Source organism: Elephantulus edwardii, unplaced genomic scaffold, assembly GCF_000299155.1.
Source record: "Elephantulus edwardii isolate Elephantulus edwardi_28Jun2011 unplaced genomic scaffold, EleEdw1.0 scaffold00060, whole genome shotgun sequence".
Classification (NCBI taxonomy): Eukaryota; Metazoa; Chordata; class Mammalia; order Macroscelidea; family Macroscelididae; genus Elephantulus; species Elephantulus edwardii.
The window spans coordinates 9,393,793-9,415,142 of record NW_006399810.1 but is presented as its reverse complement, the minus strand read 5'-3'; the positions used below and the strand labels follow the sequence as shown (position 1 = coordinate 9,415,142).

The 21,350-nt window shown below is 37.0% G+C and overlaps 1 protein-coding gene across 1 annotated transcript in view; it reads left to right on the top strand.

The window, feature by feature from the left end:
* Positions 1-21,350, top strand: part of LMBR1 (limb development membrane protein 1) — a 273,666-nt gene that overhangs the window by 162,844 nt on the left and 89,472 nt on the right. Inside the window, exons 6-8 of the mRNA XM_006887655.1 lie at positions 17,740-17,866; positions 17,984-18,052; positions 18,994-19,058. Coding sequence (XP_006887717.1) covers positions 17,740-17,866; positions 17,984-18,052; positions 18,994-19,058 — 261 coding nt within the window. The remainder of the gene's footprint in view (positions 1-17,739; positions 17,867-17,983; positions 18,053-18,993; positions 19,059-21,350) is intronic.

Sequence of the window (21,350 nt, the reverse complement as noted above, 5' to 3'; positions counted from 1 at the left end):
CTCAAGACATATAAATAATATGTAACTGCTTTGAAGAGAAAAATAACAATTCCATCATAGTAGTTGTTACTGTGTTCTTACAAGTCAGAATGGACCTTTAGCTGATCCTCCAGTGGGTTTTCAGAGGCAATAAATCACATGGGAAGAGACTGTTCAACTTTCTCCCATGGAGCAACTGGTGGAATTGTACCATATACCTTAGTATTAGCAGGGCAATCCCTTACCACTGAGTCAACAGAGCTTCACAGCAATAGTATATTTAATTATATCACTTTTGATGAAAGATAGAACCACTAGAATGAAATAAAAAAAGATGAAGAACAAAAAAAAATAACTGTTGCATCTTAGGATCTTAGAGACATGTAGAACACTACCCACCTGGAGCACTGTATACTCCTCTCCAGTGCAAATGGAACGTTCTCCAGGAGAAGTAATATTCTAGATTACAAAGTAAGGTTCAATAAATGAAAAAAACATGTTAATGGCTACAAATCATCTTCACAGGCCACAATGCTGTATAATTAGAAATCAACAAGGAGATGAAAGGGAAAAAATTAAATAACACTACACTTGAATATTATTGGATTATGTTGTTAGGTGCTGTTGAGTCAACTATGACCAATAGAAACTCTACAATGGATGAACCTTGCCCTCTCCTGAGTCATCCTCCTCACCTCTGATATCCTTGAGCCCTTTGTTCCAGTCACAGTGTAAATCCATCTCATTACTCTTTCTCTCACCCTCTGCCTTTCCTACCTTAATATCTCTTTCAAAGGACTGACCCTTTCTAACAGCTTACCTGAAGTATGTAAAAGGATGTTCCTTTCTTCCAAGGAACATCTTGGTTGCACTTTGTCCAAAAGAAATTTGTTTGTTCTCCTAGTCTCCTAGCAGTCCATGGGACATTGAGTACTCTTCTCCAATACCTCTGCTCAAAGGCTTCAGTTCTTCTCATTCTTATTCATTGTCCAAGTTTCAGATGCATAGCAGGTAATTGAAAAGACTATGGCTTGACTCACGTGCACTTTGCCCTTTAAACATTGCTGCTGTTTCTTTTCTTTCTTTTTTTTAAAAAAAACCACAGCACAAACAACAACTTCATAGCTTTTTAACACCTTGAAGAGTTCCTTGAGAGCAGATTTTCTCAATGCCACCTGTCTTTGATTTCTTGATCCTAATACAAAGAATGTTGATTTTGGATCCAAGCAAGATGAAATCTTGACAGCTTCAATTGTTTCTCTATTCTCTAATATGTTGCCTGTTTGCCCAGTGGTGAGGTATATTGTCTTCTGAATGTTGAGATGTAATCTATATATAGTCTTCTGCAGAAAGTGTTTCAAGTCTTTCTTACCTTCAGCAAGCAAAGTTGTGTCATCTGTATAACTCAGGGTTTTGATAATTCTTCCTCCAATCTTGATGTTGCATTAACCTTCATAAATTTCAGCTTCTGAAATTTTACAGCATACAGATTGATTAGATATGGAGAAAGGATACAGCACTGATGCACACCTTTCTGGATTTTAGTCTGTGCATTGTTCCATTGCTCTGTTCAGACAACAGCTTTTTGGCCTAGGTATAGGTTTTGCATGAGTACAATTAAGTGTTCTGAAATTATCATCTTTTCTCTGTCAGCCATAATTTGTTATGATTCACACAGTCAATGCTTTTACATAGTCAAAACACAAATATACAGCTTCAGATATTCTCTGCTTTCAGTCAAAAGCCATCTGACATAAGCAGTGATATCCTTGATACCACAGCTTCTTATAAATATAGCCTGAATTTCTGACATTTCTCTGTCAATGTACTGTTCTAGCCACTTTAAAATAATCTCCAGCAAGTTTTTCCTTGTTTGAGATATTAATGATATTGTTTGGTAATTTCTGCATCCTGTTGGATTGCCTCTTTCTGGGAATGGTAACAAATATGGATCTCTTGGATTCAGTTGGGCAGGTAGCGTCCTTTAAATTTCTTGGTACAGCCTGGTGAGCACAACTAGAGCTGCATGTTTGTGGAAACATTTCATTGGTATTCCATTAATTCCTGAGGCCTTATTTTCTGCCAATGCCTTTAGTGCAGCTTGTTTATCACCATTGCATTGATCCTTGATCATACACTACTTCCTGAAATAGTTCAATGTCTGACAAGTCTTTTTTGATATAGGGACTAGTATATTCCTTCCATCTTCTTTTGATGCTTCCTAGATTGCTCAGGATTTTGCCATGGCATCATTCAGTATTGCTTCTCAAGGCTTGAATTTGTTTTTCAGTTCTTTAAACTTGACAAGTGTCAAGCAACTTCTTCTTTTTTTGCTTTCCAACTCTGACTCTTGTTTTGTTGGGTAATAGAAAAATGAATAAAGAAATAAAAATGTTTCTTGAACCAAATCAGAGGATACCAAAATCTTTGGGACACAGTAAAATCAGTACTCAGAGGTCACTGTGAAGCACGAGACACACTTATCAAAAGAGAAAAGAATTAAAAGCAACACCTTCTTACTGTTACTGTTGTTGTTGTAGATTCTGTTGACTGTGACTTATAGCAACCCTATAAACGACATCTCTGAACCTTGCCCTATCCTGAGACACCTCACTGTCTGTGAAGCAGCTGACCCCATTGCCACAGTCACTGTCAGTCATCTCGGCCAGGATCTTCCTCTCCTCCAACAATTGGAAAAAGAATAGCAAGCAAAGCCTTTAGTCTCCAGAAGAAAAAAAATAATAAAGAAAAGAGCAGAATGAAATGAAATAGAAAACATAAAAACAATAGTAAAGATTAACAAAAGACTAGAAATTTGTTCTAAGAAAAAAACTCCTGGCATTTTTAGCAAAGGTAAATGTCAGTAATCCTCAAAACAATCTACAGATACAATGTAATTCGAGTGCATGTCTCATCAGAGAGATTTTTTTTCTAAGAGGTTGAAAAAGCAATCACTAACTCCATATGGAAAAGAAAGAGACCCCAGGTAATTAAGATGGAAAAGAACAAACAGCATCATTATTAGCAGATGATATTGCTAATTGATGAAATTGGACTCAAGGGCACTTATTTTAGACCATGTTCTTCTCAATCACCTGCTACACATCAGAGAGCTGGAAGATGAAAAAGGATTACAGAAGAATTGATGCCTCTGAGTTATGGTGTGGGAGAAGAGTACTGAAGATTCCATGGATTGTCAAAGAACAAATGGGGATGTCTTGGGGCAAGTGCAGCCGGAGTACTCCTTGGAGGCAAAGATGACAAAGCTTCATCCTTCATACTTTGGACATGTAACTAGGTGAATCTGTATCTTGAAAAGGAGCACCATGCTTGAAAAATGGAGGGCCGGCAAAGGAGAGGAAGACCCTAATGAGATGGATTGACAATGACTGTAGCCATATCAGAGGTGATGAGGATGGCAGGGTTCAAGTCTGTGTTCAAAGGGTCACTGTGTCATACTTGACTACACCTAACAATGACAAAAAAGGTAACAGTAGTCTCTAAAAATTCAGCCTGGAAGCCTCATATAACCTTAACATATAAATAGTAAAAAAAAAGTTAGCAAAACAGAAAAGTCACTTAAAATGCCTTTTATAAAGCAAGACAGTTATTTTTAGGTTGCAATGAGTCTGAGTCATAGCTGACTTTTACAACAGAATAAAACAATGTCTGGTCCTGTGCCATCCTAACAATTGTTATGTTAAACTAACCCTATTGTTGTAGCCACTTTTTGAGGCCATTTTAAGGGTCTTTCTGGTTTATTTTTCTGACCTTCTGCTTTACCAAACATTATGTGCTTCTCCAGCGACTTGTCCATCCGGGCAACGTGCCCAAAGTATGTGAGATGAAGTCTTGCCATCCTTGCCACTAAGGAACATTCTGGCTGCATTTCTTCCAAGACAGATTGGCTTATTGTTCTGGCATTTCTTGTTATATTCAGTATTTTCTGCCAAGACGTAATTCAAATGTATCTGTTCTTCTTTGATCTTCCTTAGGCATTGTCCAGTTTTCACAGGCACATGACACAAAGACAGCCTAAGGAATGTTGAAATAAATCTAAAAAAATTAAAGTTTAGTGGAGAGTTACAATAAATTATGTATCTTGGTAGTGGCAACAACTTGGCCCACTGTAAAGTAGAATGGAAATCTTTCTCTCTCTCTCTTTTTTTTTTTTTAATTTGTGGAACTTTGGCATATTGTAAAGATACTGCAGATCAGTGAGAAAAAAAAAGATAGTTTAAAATAAATGATGAGAGAGAATTAGTAATAGAAGAAAACCTTAGGCTCTAATGTCATTCAAAGTAAAATTCCAAGTAGATTAAAAAGCTCCTTAAGAGTATACATAACTGGCAAAACTTATTGCTGTCTTATAAGAACTGACTCATAGCTGACCCTCCAGTATTTTTTCAGAGGTTGTGGAATGCACAGAAAAGATTGCCCGTATTTCTTCTGTGGAACCATTGGTGGATTTGAACTTCCTACCCACTAGACCACCAGAACTTCCTACTGTCTATATTAAGGTTTACAAGTCTACTCAGTAGTATTGATTGGGTTATAATCTACCTAGTGGAATGGTTGATTATAAAAGTCCTATTATAAAATTGGTAGACTATTTGTATATAAGTGAATAATCTCACAGGTTTTTGGCTAATTCTCGATCAGCAGGAGCTTATATTATTTTCTTAAACCTAATATCATTTGCATTTCATCATAGTAATATAATGGATGGTAATATAATGATATAATAATATAATGATCTTTTTAAAAATTTATTAATTTTAATGAATGTTTACAGATATTTTGGATTTCCATTCATTCATTGTTGCATTTTTCTCCCTCCCCACATGTTCCCCACAGTTCACTCTTCTCTTTGAAAAGTAAAAGAAAAATTCTTTCATTGCTGTACAATTCCTGCCCTCTCCCCCAGTAGACTCCACTTTGCAACCTTCATTCTGAACTCTTGTCATAACCATAATACCCAATCACATATCACTTTTAAACTGTTCTCTCTCATCTGTTTCAATGCAGTATACATAATTTATCCAATTTTTCTGTCTCACCCCAACCCTGATGTCAGTCCCGTTCTACAACGGTGGCACTATGCAGTATTTGTCCTTTTGTGACTGAGATATTTCACTCAGCATAATGTCCAGGGTCACCCATTTTGAATAGTATTGCATGAGTTCCTTGTTTTTCATTTTAGCATAGTATTCCATTGTATGAATATATCACAGCTTCCCTATCCCTTCATTTGTTGATGGGCACTTGAGTTGTTTCCAGCTCTTTGCTTTTGTGAACAAAGCCGCAACAAACATGAGTGTGCTTATATCTACCTGTGTGGCAGTTCTGGTTTCTTTAGGGTATATTCCCAGTTATGGAATTGCTGGGTCAAATACTATTTCTTTTTTAAAAAAATTTTTTATTTTATTATTGTGTGCATGTACCATCAGATCGGATCTGACTGGTACAGGAGGAGATTGCCCCTCCTTCTCCAGCAAAGCATCTGGTGTATTCGAACCACATACCTCTGGGATTGCAGTGCAGCTTCTTGCCAGTAGGCTACCAGTGCTCCCTTCAAATGGTATTTCTATTTGCAACTTTTTGAGAAAGCGCCATACAGCCTTCCATAGTGGCTGCACCATTTTACATTCTCACCAACAGTGAATAAGGGTTCCAGTTTCCCCACAACCTCGCCAGCATTTGTTGTTTGCTGCTCTGTTAAATTTTGTTATTCTTACTAGGGTGAGATGATATCTCATAGTTATTTAGATTTGCTTCTGTATGGAAATTTATTCCTGAGTATTTTATGGAATTAAATAGCAAGGCTGGTATTTGGTGCCATCCAGTCATCTATGACTCATAGCAACCTTATGAATGATAGCTGAGAACCTTCCCCTGCCCACCCTCATCATCTCAGTCACCCTCAGGCCCCCTGTGGTGGTCATAGTGTCAGTCCATCACACTGAGGGTCTTCCTCTTCTTTACCAACTCTCTACCTTTCCCAGAACCATGTCTCTTTCCTGAGGGATCAGTTCATCCTGAAAATATGCCCAAAGTAAATGAGAGGAAGTGCCACCACCCTTGCCTTTAAGGAATATTTTGGTTGCCCTTCCTTCAAGACAGAGTTGTTTGTTCTTTGGCAATCCATGGTATAATGAATACTCTTTGCCAACACCACAGTTCACAAATATCAGTTCTTCTTCAGTCTTCCTTATTCACTGTTCAACTTTCAGATGCATAGGAAGCAATAGACAATACTATGGCTTGAATCAGGTGCACTTTAGATTGTGAACTGACATTGCTCCTTAGTACTTTGGAGAGGTCTTTGACAGTAGATTTTCGTAGTGCAACACATCTTTTGATTTCTTGACTGTTGGTATCAAGGCTGTTGATTGTGGATCCATGTATGAGGAAATCATTGACAATGTTAATTTTTTCTCTATCACGATGTTGCCAATTGGTCCAGTGGTGAGGATTTTTGTTTCCTTGGTACTAAACATGCTCTAATGTACTTAAAGTTTCTTATTAAACTGAGTATTTATACCTCAATACAATCTAGCTGTTGTGGAATTGAAAGTTACGGTTTAAGTATAAAAAGCTTTTATGAATTTTGCCTTAGATTATTAAAATTACAGATTTTTATTAGGACAGTTTAAAGATTTCCTCCTTTGCTTTCCTGTTTAAATGCCTTTTTAAAATTGTGATTTGACTGAAAGTTTACAAAGTGAATCGGTTTTCCATTTAACTATTCACACATTTTGTTTTGACACACTTATTACTATATCTATTATGTAAGCTATATTCTTCCCACTTCTTCCCTGGGATTCCTTCTTCCCTGGGATTCTCATTTCCATTAATCATGCTAACTTACCCATTCCTACCTTTTGAGTTTAACCACTGGGCAAATGCTGCCCTTTTGATGCTTTGTGGTTGACCTAAGGAGCTAGTAGTCCCTTTCTGGTTTATCATAGAGATCAGAGTATTGTTTCACAGAAAGTTGATCCATGGGATTGAGCTTTATTCCAGGTTCAAAGGGTGACTAAAGACTGTCATCTTGAGGACTCCACCAGGCTTTAGTGGGCCAGTAGCCCCAGTCATTTTTTAGATGTACATGCAATTTAATTTTGTTCCCCCCCTTTTCCTGCCATCTAGAATAGTAGAAGGCACAGGGGCTCAGAAGTCTGAATGCCAACACATATTTAGAAGTGTCACCAGAGGCAAATTACTTCCTTTTTTAGAATGTGAGCGTCCTAATTTATAATGCACTCTACCCTTTGGTTTGCTATTATAATTCAGTAAGCTTACATAAAGCAAGTAGAGATAGATTGACTCTGTGACTGGGGTAATAGGCAGAAGTGTATTAGAGATGAAATTGGCTCGAGATAGAGCAGAGTTCAGAGTTGTATATAGGGTCACTATGAGTCACAAGCGACTTGATGGCACAAAACAATAACAGCAACATACCTAAAGAATTATTAGAACACAAAGTAAAGGCAATGTGATGTGCTGAGGATTATTTTTCTTTACACATTGGGGATTATGTTTAAAAATTTAGTTTCAAGTCTCAGTAGCCTTTGTTTTTGTTATAGTTAGTTCTTTTATTTGCATACCAGAAACTTGCTCTGCTAGTTTATTTACTTAAATAAATAGTAGAGGGGCTATTTTGTTTTTCTAATATAGTGTTTTTAGACCTATGAAACTTAATGTAAGAACATCTTAGTGAAATATTTTAATACTTAGCTTAATTATTTCTATTTCAACCTATTCTAAAATACTCACTTTTTGCAAGTTTAAAGAACTGTATTCCCTTGTAGTTTTAATTTTTGTATTTTGAATAGACTACAATATTACTGTATAAGTAGTTAATGGATTCAGTGAATATCAATATTTACAAACTAGAGTGAAACATAACTTTTTACAAGCTATTTTCTTTGACTCGGGACCACAACTGCTTTTATTCATACCTTTAACGATTACTTTGTAAGTATGTTTGACAGGCTTTAGAGACACTTGTTTGTAGGCTTGTTGTTTTTTTCTTCTTGTCTTAAAATAATTAATACCTGCTTTTATTTTCTGTTCTTTATAGTGCTTCTATCGATCTTCTTCAGATGACTGCATGTATGTTTGGTGCAGTCTTAATGTCATGCTGAGCAAACCTTATCTTAGTGTTACTAAGAGACCCTTTTTGTTACATGAAAACAATGGCTTGATATTTATTTTAAATGTTCCGTGAATGTAGAAATTTTTCCCAGGCTTTTCTAATGGGTGGAGACATAGTGTATAAAGTGGTATTTACATACCTTGCAAGAGGTCAAGATGTCCAGGCAAAATCTTGTTTAAATGTTCGTCACCATAGAAACATATCAGCTTATTGTTATATAGCCTTTGTAAGTACATTGTAATTTTCCTTCATTGATGTTCAGTGCAGAGCAATTAAATGTGTAATTGGCCACATAAAAATTTTGAGAAGCAATTGTCTGATAACTGTTTTATGTTTTGGATCTTATTCATGTGGCACTCATTTAAATCTAAAAGGAAATCCATGTGTCTATGTGTGTTGTCTTTACTGATTTCATCTGATTTAAGCAGTTGTATTGAGGTAGTAATTTCAGAAGTAATGTGGCCTGAGCCTCGTATAATTAATTTTGTAGATTACTTTTCTTAAAGAGATATATGATATTTTAACTGTAAAAAAGAATGTAACTGTTTTAATAATGTTTGAAATTAATACACTGAGTGCTATTTATAATAAAAAAGAATGGATTTAATTATGGCTTTTAGGAGGAGTTAAAGAAATAAACAAGGAATAAAAAATATGACATTCATAAAATCCTTGTAATATATGACATCCTCTAAGCCTTCAAAATTATGTGAATGAGCAATAACTATTGATAATAAGATATTCTTTGACCTTACATGTCTGGAGACTACTTTCACTTTCATTTGTTTGTTTTTTCTTCTTCTTCTCACTTTTAAAGTTCAACAATGGAAACCTTTCTCTTTTTGCAATGTTTTGCTACTGTGTTAGTATTTGAAGTGTATTTTCGTAAGTTTTTCTGACATCTGGTACATCTTTGAGCTCAGTGGTAAGAAGGGACTGGATAGAAAGCTTCCCCTTGGGGCTTTCTAGCTCCCACTGCTGACTCTTAATGGAAAGATGAGCAGTAGGCTTATTTTTTACTTACATGCTATCCTGCTGGTGATTAATGGTAGTGATAAAAGCTCTCATAATGCTTTTTTCAATACTTTGAGACAGAATCACATATAAAAGTTTTAAAAATGTCGCACATGTTACATGCCTCACATCTTGGAAAATTTAGACTGTAATATTTTTATAATTCTGAAAAAAACAGGTAGTGATAAACAACTATTTAAAGTTTGAGCCTTGTATAAATTAATCAGTGCTGATTAGCAAATTAAATTTCTGATTGTTAGTCTTCTCTTTTCTCTAAACTTACTGAAGTTAAAAATATAAGTACATTGCATTTAATGAACATATTTGTTTTCTTTTTCTCATGTTTGGTTTAAAACTCATAACTATGGACTTCAATTGATTTCAAGTTGAGGTGATTGTGTCTTACTAAAAGAGAATAAAATTTACTAAAAGGAAGCAGAATCTTCCTGTCCTCCTAGTGGACTAAGTCAGAATGACTATTATGTCTTAATTGTCATAGAAATTATCTTTAATATTTCACAGGCTAAGAATAACCATATTACATATTTTTGATGATTTGCAATTTAAATTTTTAAAAATTTTTATTTAAGTATAATATAAATAATACACTGATTGACTTTGGGGATTTTTGGGTGAATTATTTACTACTGTTTAGTTGACCAATTTGAAATAAATTTTTTTAAAAAATTTTATTATTCTTATTAATTTCAATAAACATCTACAGAGATTTTGGAATTCCATTCATTCATTGGTGCACTTTTCTCCCCACCCAGAAATAAATATTTTTTAACAATTATGTCAGTTTAAAGGCTAAGGTGCTCCTGATTCAGGCCATGGTTTTTTTCAGTCACTTGATGTGCATCTGAGAGCTGGCAATGAATAAGGATGACAGAACAATTGATGCCTTTGAATTGTGGTGTTGGAGAAGGGTACTGAATTTCCCACCGACTGCCAAAAGAACAGTATTGAGTATTGAGAATACCATGGACTGCTAGGAAAACAAACAGATTTGTCCTGGAAAGGGTCAAACCGGGTGGCTCCTTGGAGGCAAGGATTCTGAGGCTTCGTCTAACATACTTTGGACATGTTGTGAGGAGAGACTGGTCCTTGGAGAAGGACATCATGCTTGGGAAGGTGGAGGGACAGCGCAGGAGAGGAAGGCCCTCTATGAGGTGGATTGATTCAGTGACTGGGATAATTGGGATGGGAGTGTCAGGGACAGTGCGATTGGCACAGGACAGAGCTGAGTTTAGGGCTGTTGTACATAGGGTCGCTATGAGTCGCAAGCGACTCGACAGCACATACAACAACAACAACATTTTTTTCAGAGAATGTTTATATTTTTTCTTTTTTTATTGAGTCAGTTTCAGAAGAAACTACATTTTAGAAAGTTAGCTGTTTTATTTTTTCCTTTTGATACTTGTACTTGGTATTCTTTTTTAAAAATATTTTTATGTTGGTTTGCATACAAAATTAACATGTATTCTGTTTTATTTATATAAATACATTGTGTTTCACGCATTCTTCTATCCACATTGTGTTTCATGCAATCACCACTGATCCATGTATACCGTTACCCCACCTTTTCAGGTTCCAACTGGACCTTTCAAAATTCCTTTATCTCCTCCCTCTGTGCACCAAACTCTGTAATCTCATAATTTACCACCCTCCCCACTCTCAGTCTTCTTCCTTTTCCCTTTTTGAACTTTTGTATACATGTTAATAGTTATCCTTCTATTTTTACAATAATAGTCTTATGTAGTATTTTTCCTTATGAGACTGAGTTAGTTCACTCAACGTAATGCTTTCTAGCCTCTCCTGTATTATATAGTATTTTTAGAAATAATTGCTCCTGAGTGTTGAATAGTATTCCATTCCAGTGTGAATGTACCACAATTTCTCAATCCATTAATTTGTTGATGAACATTTGGGCTATTTACATTTTCTTTTTATTGTAACACTGCTATGATTATCAGTGTAGAAATATCTGTTTATGTCTGAATTCTATTTTTCTAGAGGCATATTCCTGATAGTCGTATGGAATGTTTATCTATGTTCAGGTTTGTGAGGAAACACCAAGCTGCCTTCCAGAGTGGTTGTACCATTTTATAATCCCACCAACAGTGTATAAGAGTTCCAATCTCTCCACATCCTCTCCAACATCTCTTACTTGCTGTTCTGTTAAACTTTGCCACTGCTACTGGAGTGAGATAATATCACATTGTGGCTTTGATTTATATCTTTCTTATTGCCAGTAATTTTGAGCTTCATGTGTGTGTTGGGCATCTGAATGTTATCCTCTGTGAAAATTTTTCCATGTCTTTTTTGTAATTCCATGTGCATTTTATAATTGAATTATCAGCCTTTTTCTTGTGGAGGCCATATATATATATACTTCATCTTATTTATGCTTTTGTATTTTTAATATATTTATTAAAATGTCAGTGGATGTATGTGGTTGAGTCACAAGCAGCCATTAGGCTGAAAGCAATAGTTGTAAAAGATTGATGTCTCCAATATTTGTTGTAATTCTGTCTCTTCAAGGGAACTCTGATGGCCTAGTGGGTAGGAAGGCATGCTGCTAACCCACAGCTGGCATCTCTATGCTGTGCAACTCCACCAGCCTCTCTGAGGGAGAAAGATGACGCTGTCTCCTCCTGTGTGGTATTCAACTTCAGAAGACCCACTGGAGGGTCAGCTAGGAGTTGGTTCTGACCCTAGGGCAGTGAGTTTGTTATATAAATTTAAATAGTTGTAAGATACATGACTTGCATCTTGTACATTTCAAAGTATTTCAAGAAGCTTTACTTAGGTCATACATGAATACCTAAAATGTATCAAAACATGTATGTTTTGAAAGCCCTACTAATTAACTCGTATATTCTTTATGAGTTGGTCAGAGCAGGGAAGATTTGACAGTCAGAGGCAAGGACAGAAAAGGCTGAGAGAATATAATGTATACACACTGGATCATGTACTCTTTTTACCTGTATTTTATGTAAGTTTTCAATATAATATTTGTAATTAAAAAGACTAATGCATGCTGGGGGTAGGTGTGTTAAGAGACAATAAGGTTGGCATAGGATAGAGCAGGGTTTAGGGCTGTTGTACATAGGCTCACTATGAGTTGCAAGTGACTCAATAGCACATAACAACAACAATAATGCATAGAGAGAAAGAAGGAAGGGAAGAATAGAGAAAAAGAAAAGACAGAAAAGGAGGGGAAGAGAGAGAAAGGAAAAAAGATGAATAAGGAAATTATTGTTAAAATAGAGTGGGCATCTTATTTGTTATCCTAATCTGAAAATTATAGAGGTTCAGAAGACTCTTCAGTAAAATAGTGCATCTACACCTCATTTACTCTCTCCCCAACATTTGCATTAACAACATTACTGTAAAAAAAAATCTATTTAGGATGCTAACAACAACAGCAGTGTTGTATTTCCAATAGTAACAGTTGGACCAGGGTAGGCCAGAGGAGGCTGGTTATGATGGCTGAGATAATTTCTCAGCTTGAGTTAACTACTTTTCACTGGTTTATGTAGTGAGATAATGACAATTATATACTGCTGTATATATCAGCACTGGTAGCTTAGTATTAAGGAGTCACAACTGCTCCCAATCCAAAGACATGTGATTTGAATCTACCAGCTATTCTACAGGAACAAGATGGACAGTCTCCTCCCATGAGATTTTCTGTCCCTGAAAACCCACTAGAGAGTCTGCTATGGGCCAGTTCCTGCTCCATGGGACTCAACAAGAAGAACAACAACAACAACTTAATGATGTAGTCATCCTCCTTTGTGTGATCTGATGTAGTCATCTTTATAATGCTAATTCCTCATGATGACCTGGTCTTTGGAGCTTAACCAGATGAATAAGTAAGGAGTGAAGATAGTCTTTTACTCTAGTAATGTGACTATTTAATGTCACTTGAATAATAGCTACTGTTATAGTTATGTTCCATCAAGACAACTATAACTCATAGCAGCCCTATGAATAATTAATTTGAACCCTTCCCTGCCCTGCACCATCCTTACTATCTCCTATTTTGTTGTTGTTATGTGCTGTCGAGTCGTTTGCGACTCATAGCGACCCTATGTAAAACAGCCCTAAACCCTGCTCTATCCTGTGCCAATCGCATTGCCTCTGACACACCCATCCCAATTACCCCAGTCACTGAATCAATCCACCTCATAGAGGGTCTTTCCCTCCTGCGCTGTCCCTCTACTCTACCCAGCATGATGTCCCTCTCCAGAGACCTGTCTCTCCTTGCAGCATGTCCAAAGTATGTCAGATGAAGCCCCAGAATCTTTGCCTCCAAGGAGTAGCCTGGTTTAACCCTCTCTAGGATGAATCTGTCTGTTTTCTTGGCAGTCCATGGTACATTCAATACTCTTCTCCAGCACCACAGCTCAAAGGTGTCAATTCTCCTTCTGTCCTCCCTAGTCATTGTCCAGCTCTCTGATGCATAACAAGTGATTGCAAAGACCATGGCCTGTATCATGCGCACCTTTGTCTCCAAGGAGACACCGTTACTCTTGAGTACTTTAGAGAGGTCCCTAACAGCAGACTTTCCCATTGCAATATGTTTTTTGATTTCCTGGCTGCTGGTGCCAAGAGCTTATTGTTACAGTCACTGTGTCAGTTCATCCTGTACAGGATCTTTGTCTCTTAGGCTGACCCCCCTCCTTTCCCAGCAGGATTTCCTTTTCCAGGGCCAGGCCTCTCCTAACAACTTGTCCAGTGTATGAGATGGAATTTAACTGCCTTTTCCTCCAAGGAATAACCTGACATTTTTTCCAAGACTTAATTTGATTGTTATTTTGGCTGCCCATAGAATATTCTGTACTTTTCTTCAACACTACAACTCAAAGGCATAAATTCTTCTGTTATCCTTAGTCATTGTTCAACTTTCAGATGCACAGTAAGTAATTGAAAAGACTGTGGTTTGGAGCAAGTGCACTTTAGTCTTTAGATTTACATCATTGCTCTTTGCATAGGTCTTTGACAGCATATTTTTTAAATGCAATAAATCTTTTAATTTCTTAACTGCTTGCACCAAAAGTATTAATTATAGATCTATGTAAGATGAAATGAAAGATGAAAAAGATAAAATGATGAAAGATTAAATGAAGAATGCAAAACGTCATTACAAAGACAGAGAGGAAGAAAAGACCAAGAAGGATGTCAGAGGAGACTGAATATTGCACCAGAGTACCTAGAAGCCAAAGCAAAGGGAAGAAATTAGGGAGCTGAACAGAAGATTTCATAGGGCAGTGTGGGAAGACAAATAAAGTATTACAATTAAATGTGCAAAAAGCTGGAGTCAGAAAATCAGAAGGGCTGAATGCACTTGGCATTTCTTAAGCTTGAAGGAACTGAACAAATTCAAGCCTCGAGTTGCAGTACTTAAGGATGCTTTGGGCAAAATATTAAATGATCCAGGAAGCATTAAAAGAAGATGGAAGGAGTATACAGAACCATTGTACCAAAAGAAAGTGGCTGACACAGAATTTCATGAAACAATCTATGAGGAAGAGCCAGTAGTGATGAAGGAGGAAGTTCAAGCTGTTCTTAAGGAATTGGCAAAAACAAAGCCCCAGGAATTGATGGCATATCAATCGATATATTCCAATAGACACTTCCCTGGATGCGCTCACCAAGTTGTGCCAGGAAATCTGGAGGACAACCACCTGGACAACTGACTAGAAGAAAACTTTATTTGTTCCCATTCCAAAGAAAGGGGACCTGACAGAATGCAACAATATCATTAATATCACACACAAGTAAGATTCTGCTGAAAATTATCCAAAACCAACTGAAAGAGAACATCAGCAGAGAACTGCTAGATGTGCAGGCTGGGCTTAGAAGAGGCCATGGTACTAGGCTTAAGTTAGATATAGCCAATGTTAGATGGATCTTGATTGAAAGTAGAGTACCAGAGGAATGCCTGTGTTTCATTGACTACACAAAGGCATTTGACTGTGTGGATCACAACAAGCTGCGGCTGACTCTGAGAAGAATGAGAATCCCAGAACTCTTGATTGTGCTTATGTGAAACCTGTACTTCAACCAGGAAGCAGTCGTCGGAACAGAGCAAGGAGACACTGCATGGTTCAAAATCGGGAAGGGTGTATGCCAGGGATGCATCCTATCTCCATACCTTTTTAATCTAAAGAACAGGTCATCCGGGATGTGGGCTCTGTGAGGAGGAATATGGCTTCAGGATTGGATGAAGACTCATCAACTATGATACAACCTTGCTTGCTAAAACTGAGGAGAACCTGAAGCGCTTGCTGCAGAAGGTCAAGTACTACAGCCTTAAACTAGCTGTGTTGTTGGTATGTGCCATTGAGTTGTCCGCAACTCATAGCGACCCTATGTACAACAGCCCTAAACCCTGCTCTATCCTGTGCCAGTCTTATTGTCTTTTACAAACCTACCCAGTCACTGAATCAATCCATATCATTAAGGGTCTTCCTCTCCTGCACTGTCCCTCACCCTCCCAAGCAGGACGTCTCTCTCCAAGGACTGGTCCTTCCTTGCAACAGGTCCAAAGTATGTCAGACAGAATTCAGAATCCTTGCCTCCAAGGAACAGCCTGGTTTAACCTCTCCAGGATGAACCTGTGAGGAACTTCAATCCATATTGAAGGCTGCAGTCCTTGACCTTCTTCAGCAAGTGCTTCAGTATAAAATAAAAATTTTATATAAACGAAAAAATACGGATTGAAGCTCAACATCAAGAAAACAAAGATTCTCACCACTGCGCTGATTACCAGCATCATGATAGAGACGCTGAAGAGATCAAGATTGTTAACAGCTTCCATTTGCTTGGCTCCATAATCAACACTCTTGATACCAGCAGCCAGGAAATCAAAAGACAAATTGCATTGGGAAACTTTGCTGTCAGGGACCTTTCTAGAATACTGAAGACCAACGATGTCAGTCTGGAGACTAAGATATTACCTGATCCAGGCCATGGCCTTTACAGTTACTTCCTATGCATCAGAAAGCTGGGCAATAACTAGGAATCATAGAAGGAGAACTGATGCCTTTTGAGCTGTGGTGCTATAAAAGAGAATATACCATGGACTGCTAGGAAAGCAAACAGGTTTGTCCTGGAGAGGGTGAAATGAGTCTGCTCTTTGGAGGGAATGGTTCTGAATCTCCGTCTGACATACATTGAGCATGTGGTCAGGAGGCATCAATTCTTGGAGAAGGACATCATGCTTGGGAGGCTAAAGGGAAGCACAAGAAGGAAGATAAGAGATTGACTCAGTAACTAGGGTAATGGGGGAAAGTGTGTCAGAGACAACAAGGTTAGCTCAGGATAGAGCAGGGTTCAGAGTTGTACATAAGGCTCAGGATAGAGCAGGGTTCAGAGTTGTACATAAGGTCTTTGAGTTGCAAGCAACTCGACAGCACATAACAACAACAAATTATTATGAGTCATTAGCCTTCTGTTCTATGACCATTTAAGATGAACCTGCTCCCATATTTAAAGGAGTATTTTAAATCTTTAAGTTGCAGCCCTGTGATAAGACTGATAATTTGTTGTCAGCTAATACTTATGCATAATTACAGGGAATTCCTTTTCTTCCCTACTGCTTTATGTGCAATTTTTTTTTAATTTAGAAACTGGAAAGATTCATTTGGAGTAATAACTAGAGGCAAAATTAAATAAGCATTTAGATTTTCATTTAGTACTTGTATCTTTATTTCTAACGTGTAAAGAAAGATTACAATGATTTTTGGGAGACCTGACATTCTTATAATTTTATTGTTATGATAAATGTTATAGACTAGTGCATTACAGTATAAAATATCATGAAGACTCTTTAAATTTAGTACTTGTGTATATTTGGTGACTTTTCAAGAATATGGAAATAAACTTCTTCTGTTGCCCTATTAGGTTGTGATATTGAAGCAAGAGGTTTTATTCTCAGGTTTGGCCTTGAGATAAAACATTTTTTTTACATTTAAAACAAAGTTGTGCATAAAGATTCTTTATTATATTTTCTCTTCATGGTATCTGATATGGAGAAAGGAATTATATAAATTCATATAGATGTTATTAACTTTATAGTGTTGCAATTAAAATGAGCAGTTCTTCAGTGATACACTTGAGGGCTCTCTAGGCTATGAAGAGCTATATTGAATTCTTATAATAGGAAACTGGTCCCCAAGTAAATTGGTGCATTGTGCTTTCCCCAAATTTAATGGCCACGAAACTGTTTGGCTGTATGTCATAATTAGCCTTCCCTTCTCTTGATTGACATAGCAGGTAAAAATTTCTCACCCTATTTTCTTGAGAGTAAATGCTAGGACAGTAATTAATTATTTCAAATAATTGTGTAAACTAATTTTTGCAAATTGTTTTTAAAAGTTATACTCTAACTTTAATACCATTTTCCATAATTTTGAAAGTCAGTCTGATCAGTAGGAACTATAAGTATTTAATGTGGATTTGGTTTTAGTAAATCAAAACTTCCTTTCCAGAGAATTATATTATGCATAGGCAGAAACAGAACTGATTTTAAAATGAAGAAAAACATGGAAATTATTTTCTTTATTTTTCAGGGAATCCGAGCTCGAATTTTAGAGACCCTGGTCATGCTTATTCTTCTCGCCCTTTTGATTCTTGGGATAGTGTGGGTCGCTTCTGCCCTCATTGACAATGATGCTGCAAGCATGGAGTCTTTATATGGTATGCAATTTACTTGTTTAAACTTGCTTTTTTAACATCTCACACTATGATCATTCTGTATCTAAATGTATAGTATTTTGAATTTTGAGGTAATGAATTGTTTTTTTTTTTTTTTAGATCTCTGGGAATTTTACCTGCCCTATTTGTATTCATGCATATCATTGATGGGATGTTTATTACTCCTCTGTAAGTATTTTTCAGACTTATTATTGATTAGAAAGCATAGCTATATATTCTAGAAAGTTCGTGATGAAGATAACTGACAGCTTGAAGATTTTTTTAAGTTGGCCTTTAACTTGTTTTATTTTCCAAGGTAAATTTTGATAAGCTGGAACTTTGGAGTAATTTGTGTTCTCCAAGGAAAGGCTGTTTGTAGGGGCTAGAAAAATACACACATAACACACACACCTCACACATACAAGCACATACACATTCATCCATCACAGTGCTAGATTCTGGTTTGTGTAATAAAGTCTGTGTGTTGAATTTATAGATTTTATTTCAAAATGTTTTGCTTTACTTATAAGTCATCATATCTATCTCTATATCTAGCTCTGTATCTATCTCTATCTCTATATCTCTATCTCTATCTCTATCTCTATCTCTATCTCTATCTCTATCTCTATCTCTATGTCTGTCTGTCTATCTATCTTTCTATCTATCTATCTGATCTATTGTAAGTAGGTAAAAGTATATAAAAAGACTTATAATGGTCACTTTTAGATTCTTACCTTGTTGTCAATACCACTTGAAATTTTACTTGTTTCTTACTTCATCTTCTTTACTCTCCTTTAGCCAAAGGTATACTATTATAAAAATTTTTTTAAAAAATAAGTTTTACTATTATACTGCTAGAATTGTGAATATTCTATGACTTCTTTGATCTTCATATACTTTCCACTAAACATTGGCATGCCCTCTTCTGACCGTCCTACCTCACATCCTTATCAACGAAGTGGGAGAGTCCAGGGCCAAAGCTCTGAGAAAGTTGAAATTTAAAATAATATTTTTCTCAAATACTTAAAGAATCAAAGAAGACTCTTTAAGTAGTTTTGTTCTACTGACTGTGGTTCATCTGTCTGAAATCTGTGATATTGTTTTCCCTCTATGGATTTTTTCTTCTGCAGTGTGCACACCAGTTGGTCTTTCCCGTATGTTTACTGTCATGGGTCAGTTGTTAGTAAAGCCAACAGTAAGTATTTAATTTTAATTTATTTTGTTTATTAAACAACTGAGGTTTCATTTGAGCATCTTTTAAAGTTCCAGCTAATATTTCGAAGTATAACAAGTATCCTTGTAATTTAATGACTGAAATTATTGTTGCTGTAACTTTTGTTGGAACCACTTTCATCTTTGGAAACAATTTACTATTATTTGAAAAATTTTATCTGTAGGCACTCTGGGCACAATTCTAGTGAATTTTAAGACAGAATTTGGATATTTACAGGGAGCTCTAGCGAGTAGGGAGTTTTAGTGCTAATCCAAAGACTGCAGTTCTGGTGCTTCAGATCCACCAGCTGCTTTGTGGGAGACAGATGTACAGTCTCCTCCTGTGTGATTTATGACCTGGGAAGTCCACTGAATGGACAGTTATGTGTTGTGTTGGACTTAAAATGCAATGAGTTGAGTTGTAGATATTGTAGGTATCTGTGCCTTGGAGCAAATAGTAACTCTATTATATTTAAAAAACTCCTGCATATAGGATCTATTCTAATGATTTGGCCTCTGGCTTCTAGTTATTTTATCAAATACTTAATAATCTGAAAATAGTTCCTTTGATTGAAATGTTCTTAATGCTGTTCTGTAAATTAAGCTGTCTATTTTAAGAATCAGGTCAGATGCTCCAACCATAAAACGAGCTTAACAAGGGTTTTTTCCCCCTATCTTTAACCAGAAGTAATTTTTCTTCCTCTGAACTTTGTAACATTCTATTTAGGCCTCAGTTATGACATTTAGTATAAGCTTATAATTATTTGTTTAAAATAACTTGTCTTTCCCACTATACTACAGGATGCCCTGGGGGTGTAGTGTATGTAGTGTATGTAGTGTATGTGTGATATACCATGCTGCTAACCAAAGGTCAGCAATTGGCTTCCACTATGGTAATCTGTTCCGTTAGGCTTTACAGACCTGGAAACCTAGTGGAGGGTTGCCCTGGGTAAGAATTCACTTTACAGCAGGGGACTCGGTTTGGGTTCTATGCCACATATACTGTCATTAGTCACACATAAAATATTAACTGTACTGTTAAGTGGGGAGGCTCTGGTGGCCTAATGGTAAGAAACTGCTCTGCAATTCCAAAGGAATTCGGTTCAAATCCACCAGCTGCTTTATGGGAGAAGAACGGGTAGTCTTCCCATGTACAGTGTACTGCCTCTGAAAACCCACTGGAAGATCAGCAATATGTCAGTTCTGACTCCTAAGCACATAACAACAAGCTGATAAGTTTGGAGCTCTGATAGCTTCAGAGCTCTGATGGCTCTGATAATAAAGATTTGTGTTGCCAGCTCAAAGGTAAGCAGTTCAAACCCACCAGCTGCTCCAAACAAGAATGATGGGTCATCTCCTCTCATGCAGTTTACAGTCTCTGAAAACCCACTGGAGGGTCAACTTGATGTCACATAACAACAACAACAACAGTACACTGATAAGTATTTATTGGTCAGTTTGCACGGTTAAGACATTAATTTTAGATGTGTTGAACCTTAGGAATGACCACAGGTGGTACAACAGTTATTGCCATTTGGAACCTTCCTAGCAGCTCCATGAACTAAAAGCCTCCCAGTTTTTCTCTATAAATATATCCTGGAAAACCCTGCTCAGCTCTTCTACTCTGGTCCATGGGGTGACAAATTCAACTCAACTACACCTAAAAGCAGGCGACAGTAGACCTTAAGAAAACAGTCTAGGAAGTGGAGCGCGGCTGATCGCAGTACCGAGGTGAGAGAGAACTCCGAGCAGGTAGGACATTATGGCTGACATGCAGAGTCTGGTGGAAAGATTAGAGAAGGCAGTGGGTCGCTTAGAGGCTGTATCCCAGGCGTCTGACATGCATCGGGGATATGGAGGTAGCCCTTCAAAAGGAGCCACACCGTATGTGCAAGCATTTGACTCACTGCTTGCTGGTCCTGTGGCAGAGTACCTGAAGATCAGTAAAGAGATTGGAGGAGATGTGCAGAAGCATGCAGAGATGGTCCATCCTGGTGTGAAGCTGGAGCGAGCTCTCCTGGTTACAGCTTCTCAGTGCCAGCAACCAGCAGGTAATAAGCTTTCTGAATTGTTGGCACCTATCTCAGACCAGATCCAAGAAGTGATAACTTTCCGAGAGAAGAACCGAGGCAGCAAATTGTTCAATCACTTGTCAGCTGTCAGTGAAAGCATCCAGGCACTGGGTTGGGTAGCATTGGCTCCCAAGCCTGGTCCCTACGTGAAAGAATTGAATGATGCTGCCATGTTCTATACAGAGTCCTGAAGGAGTACAAAG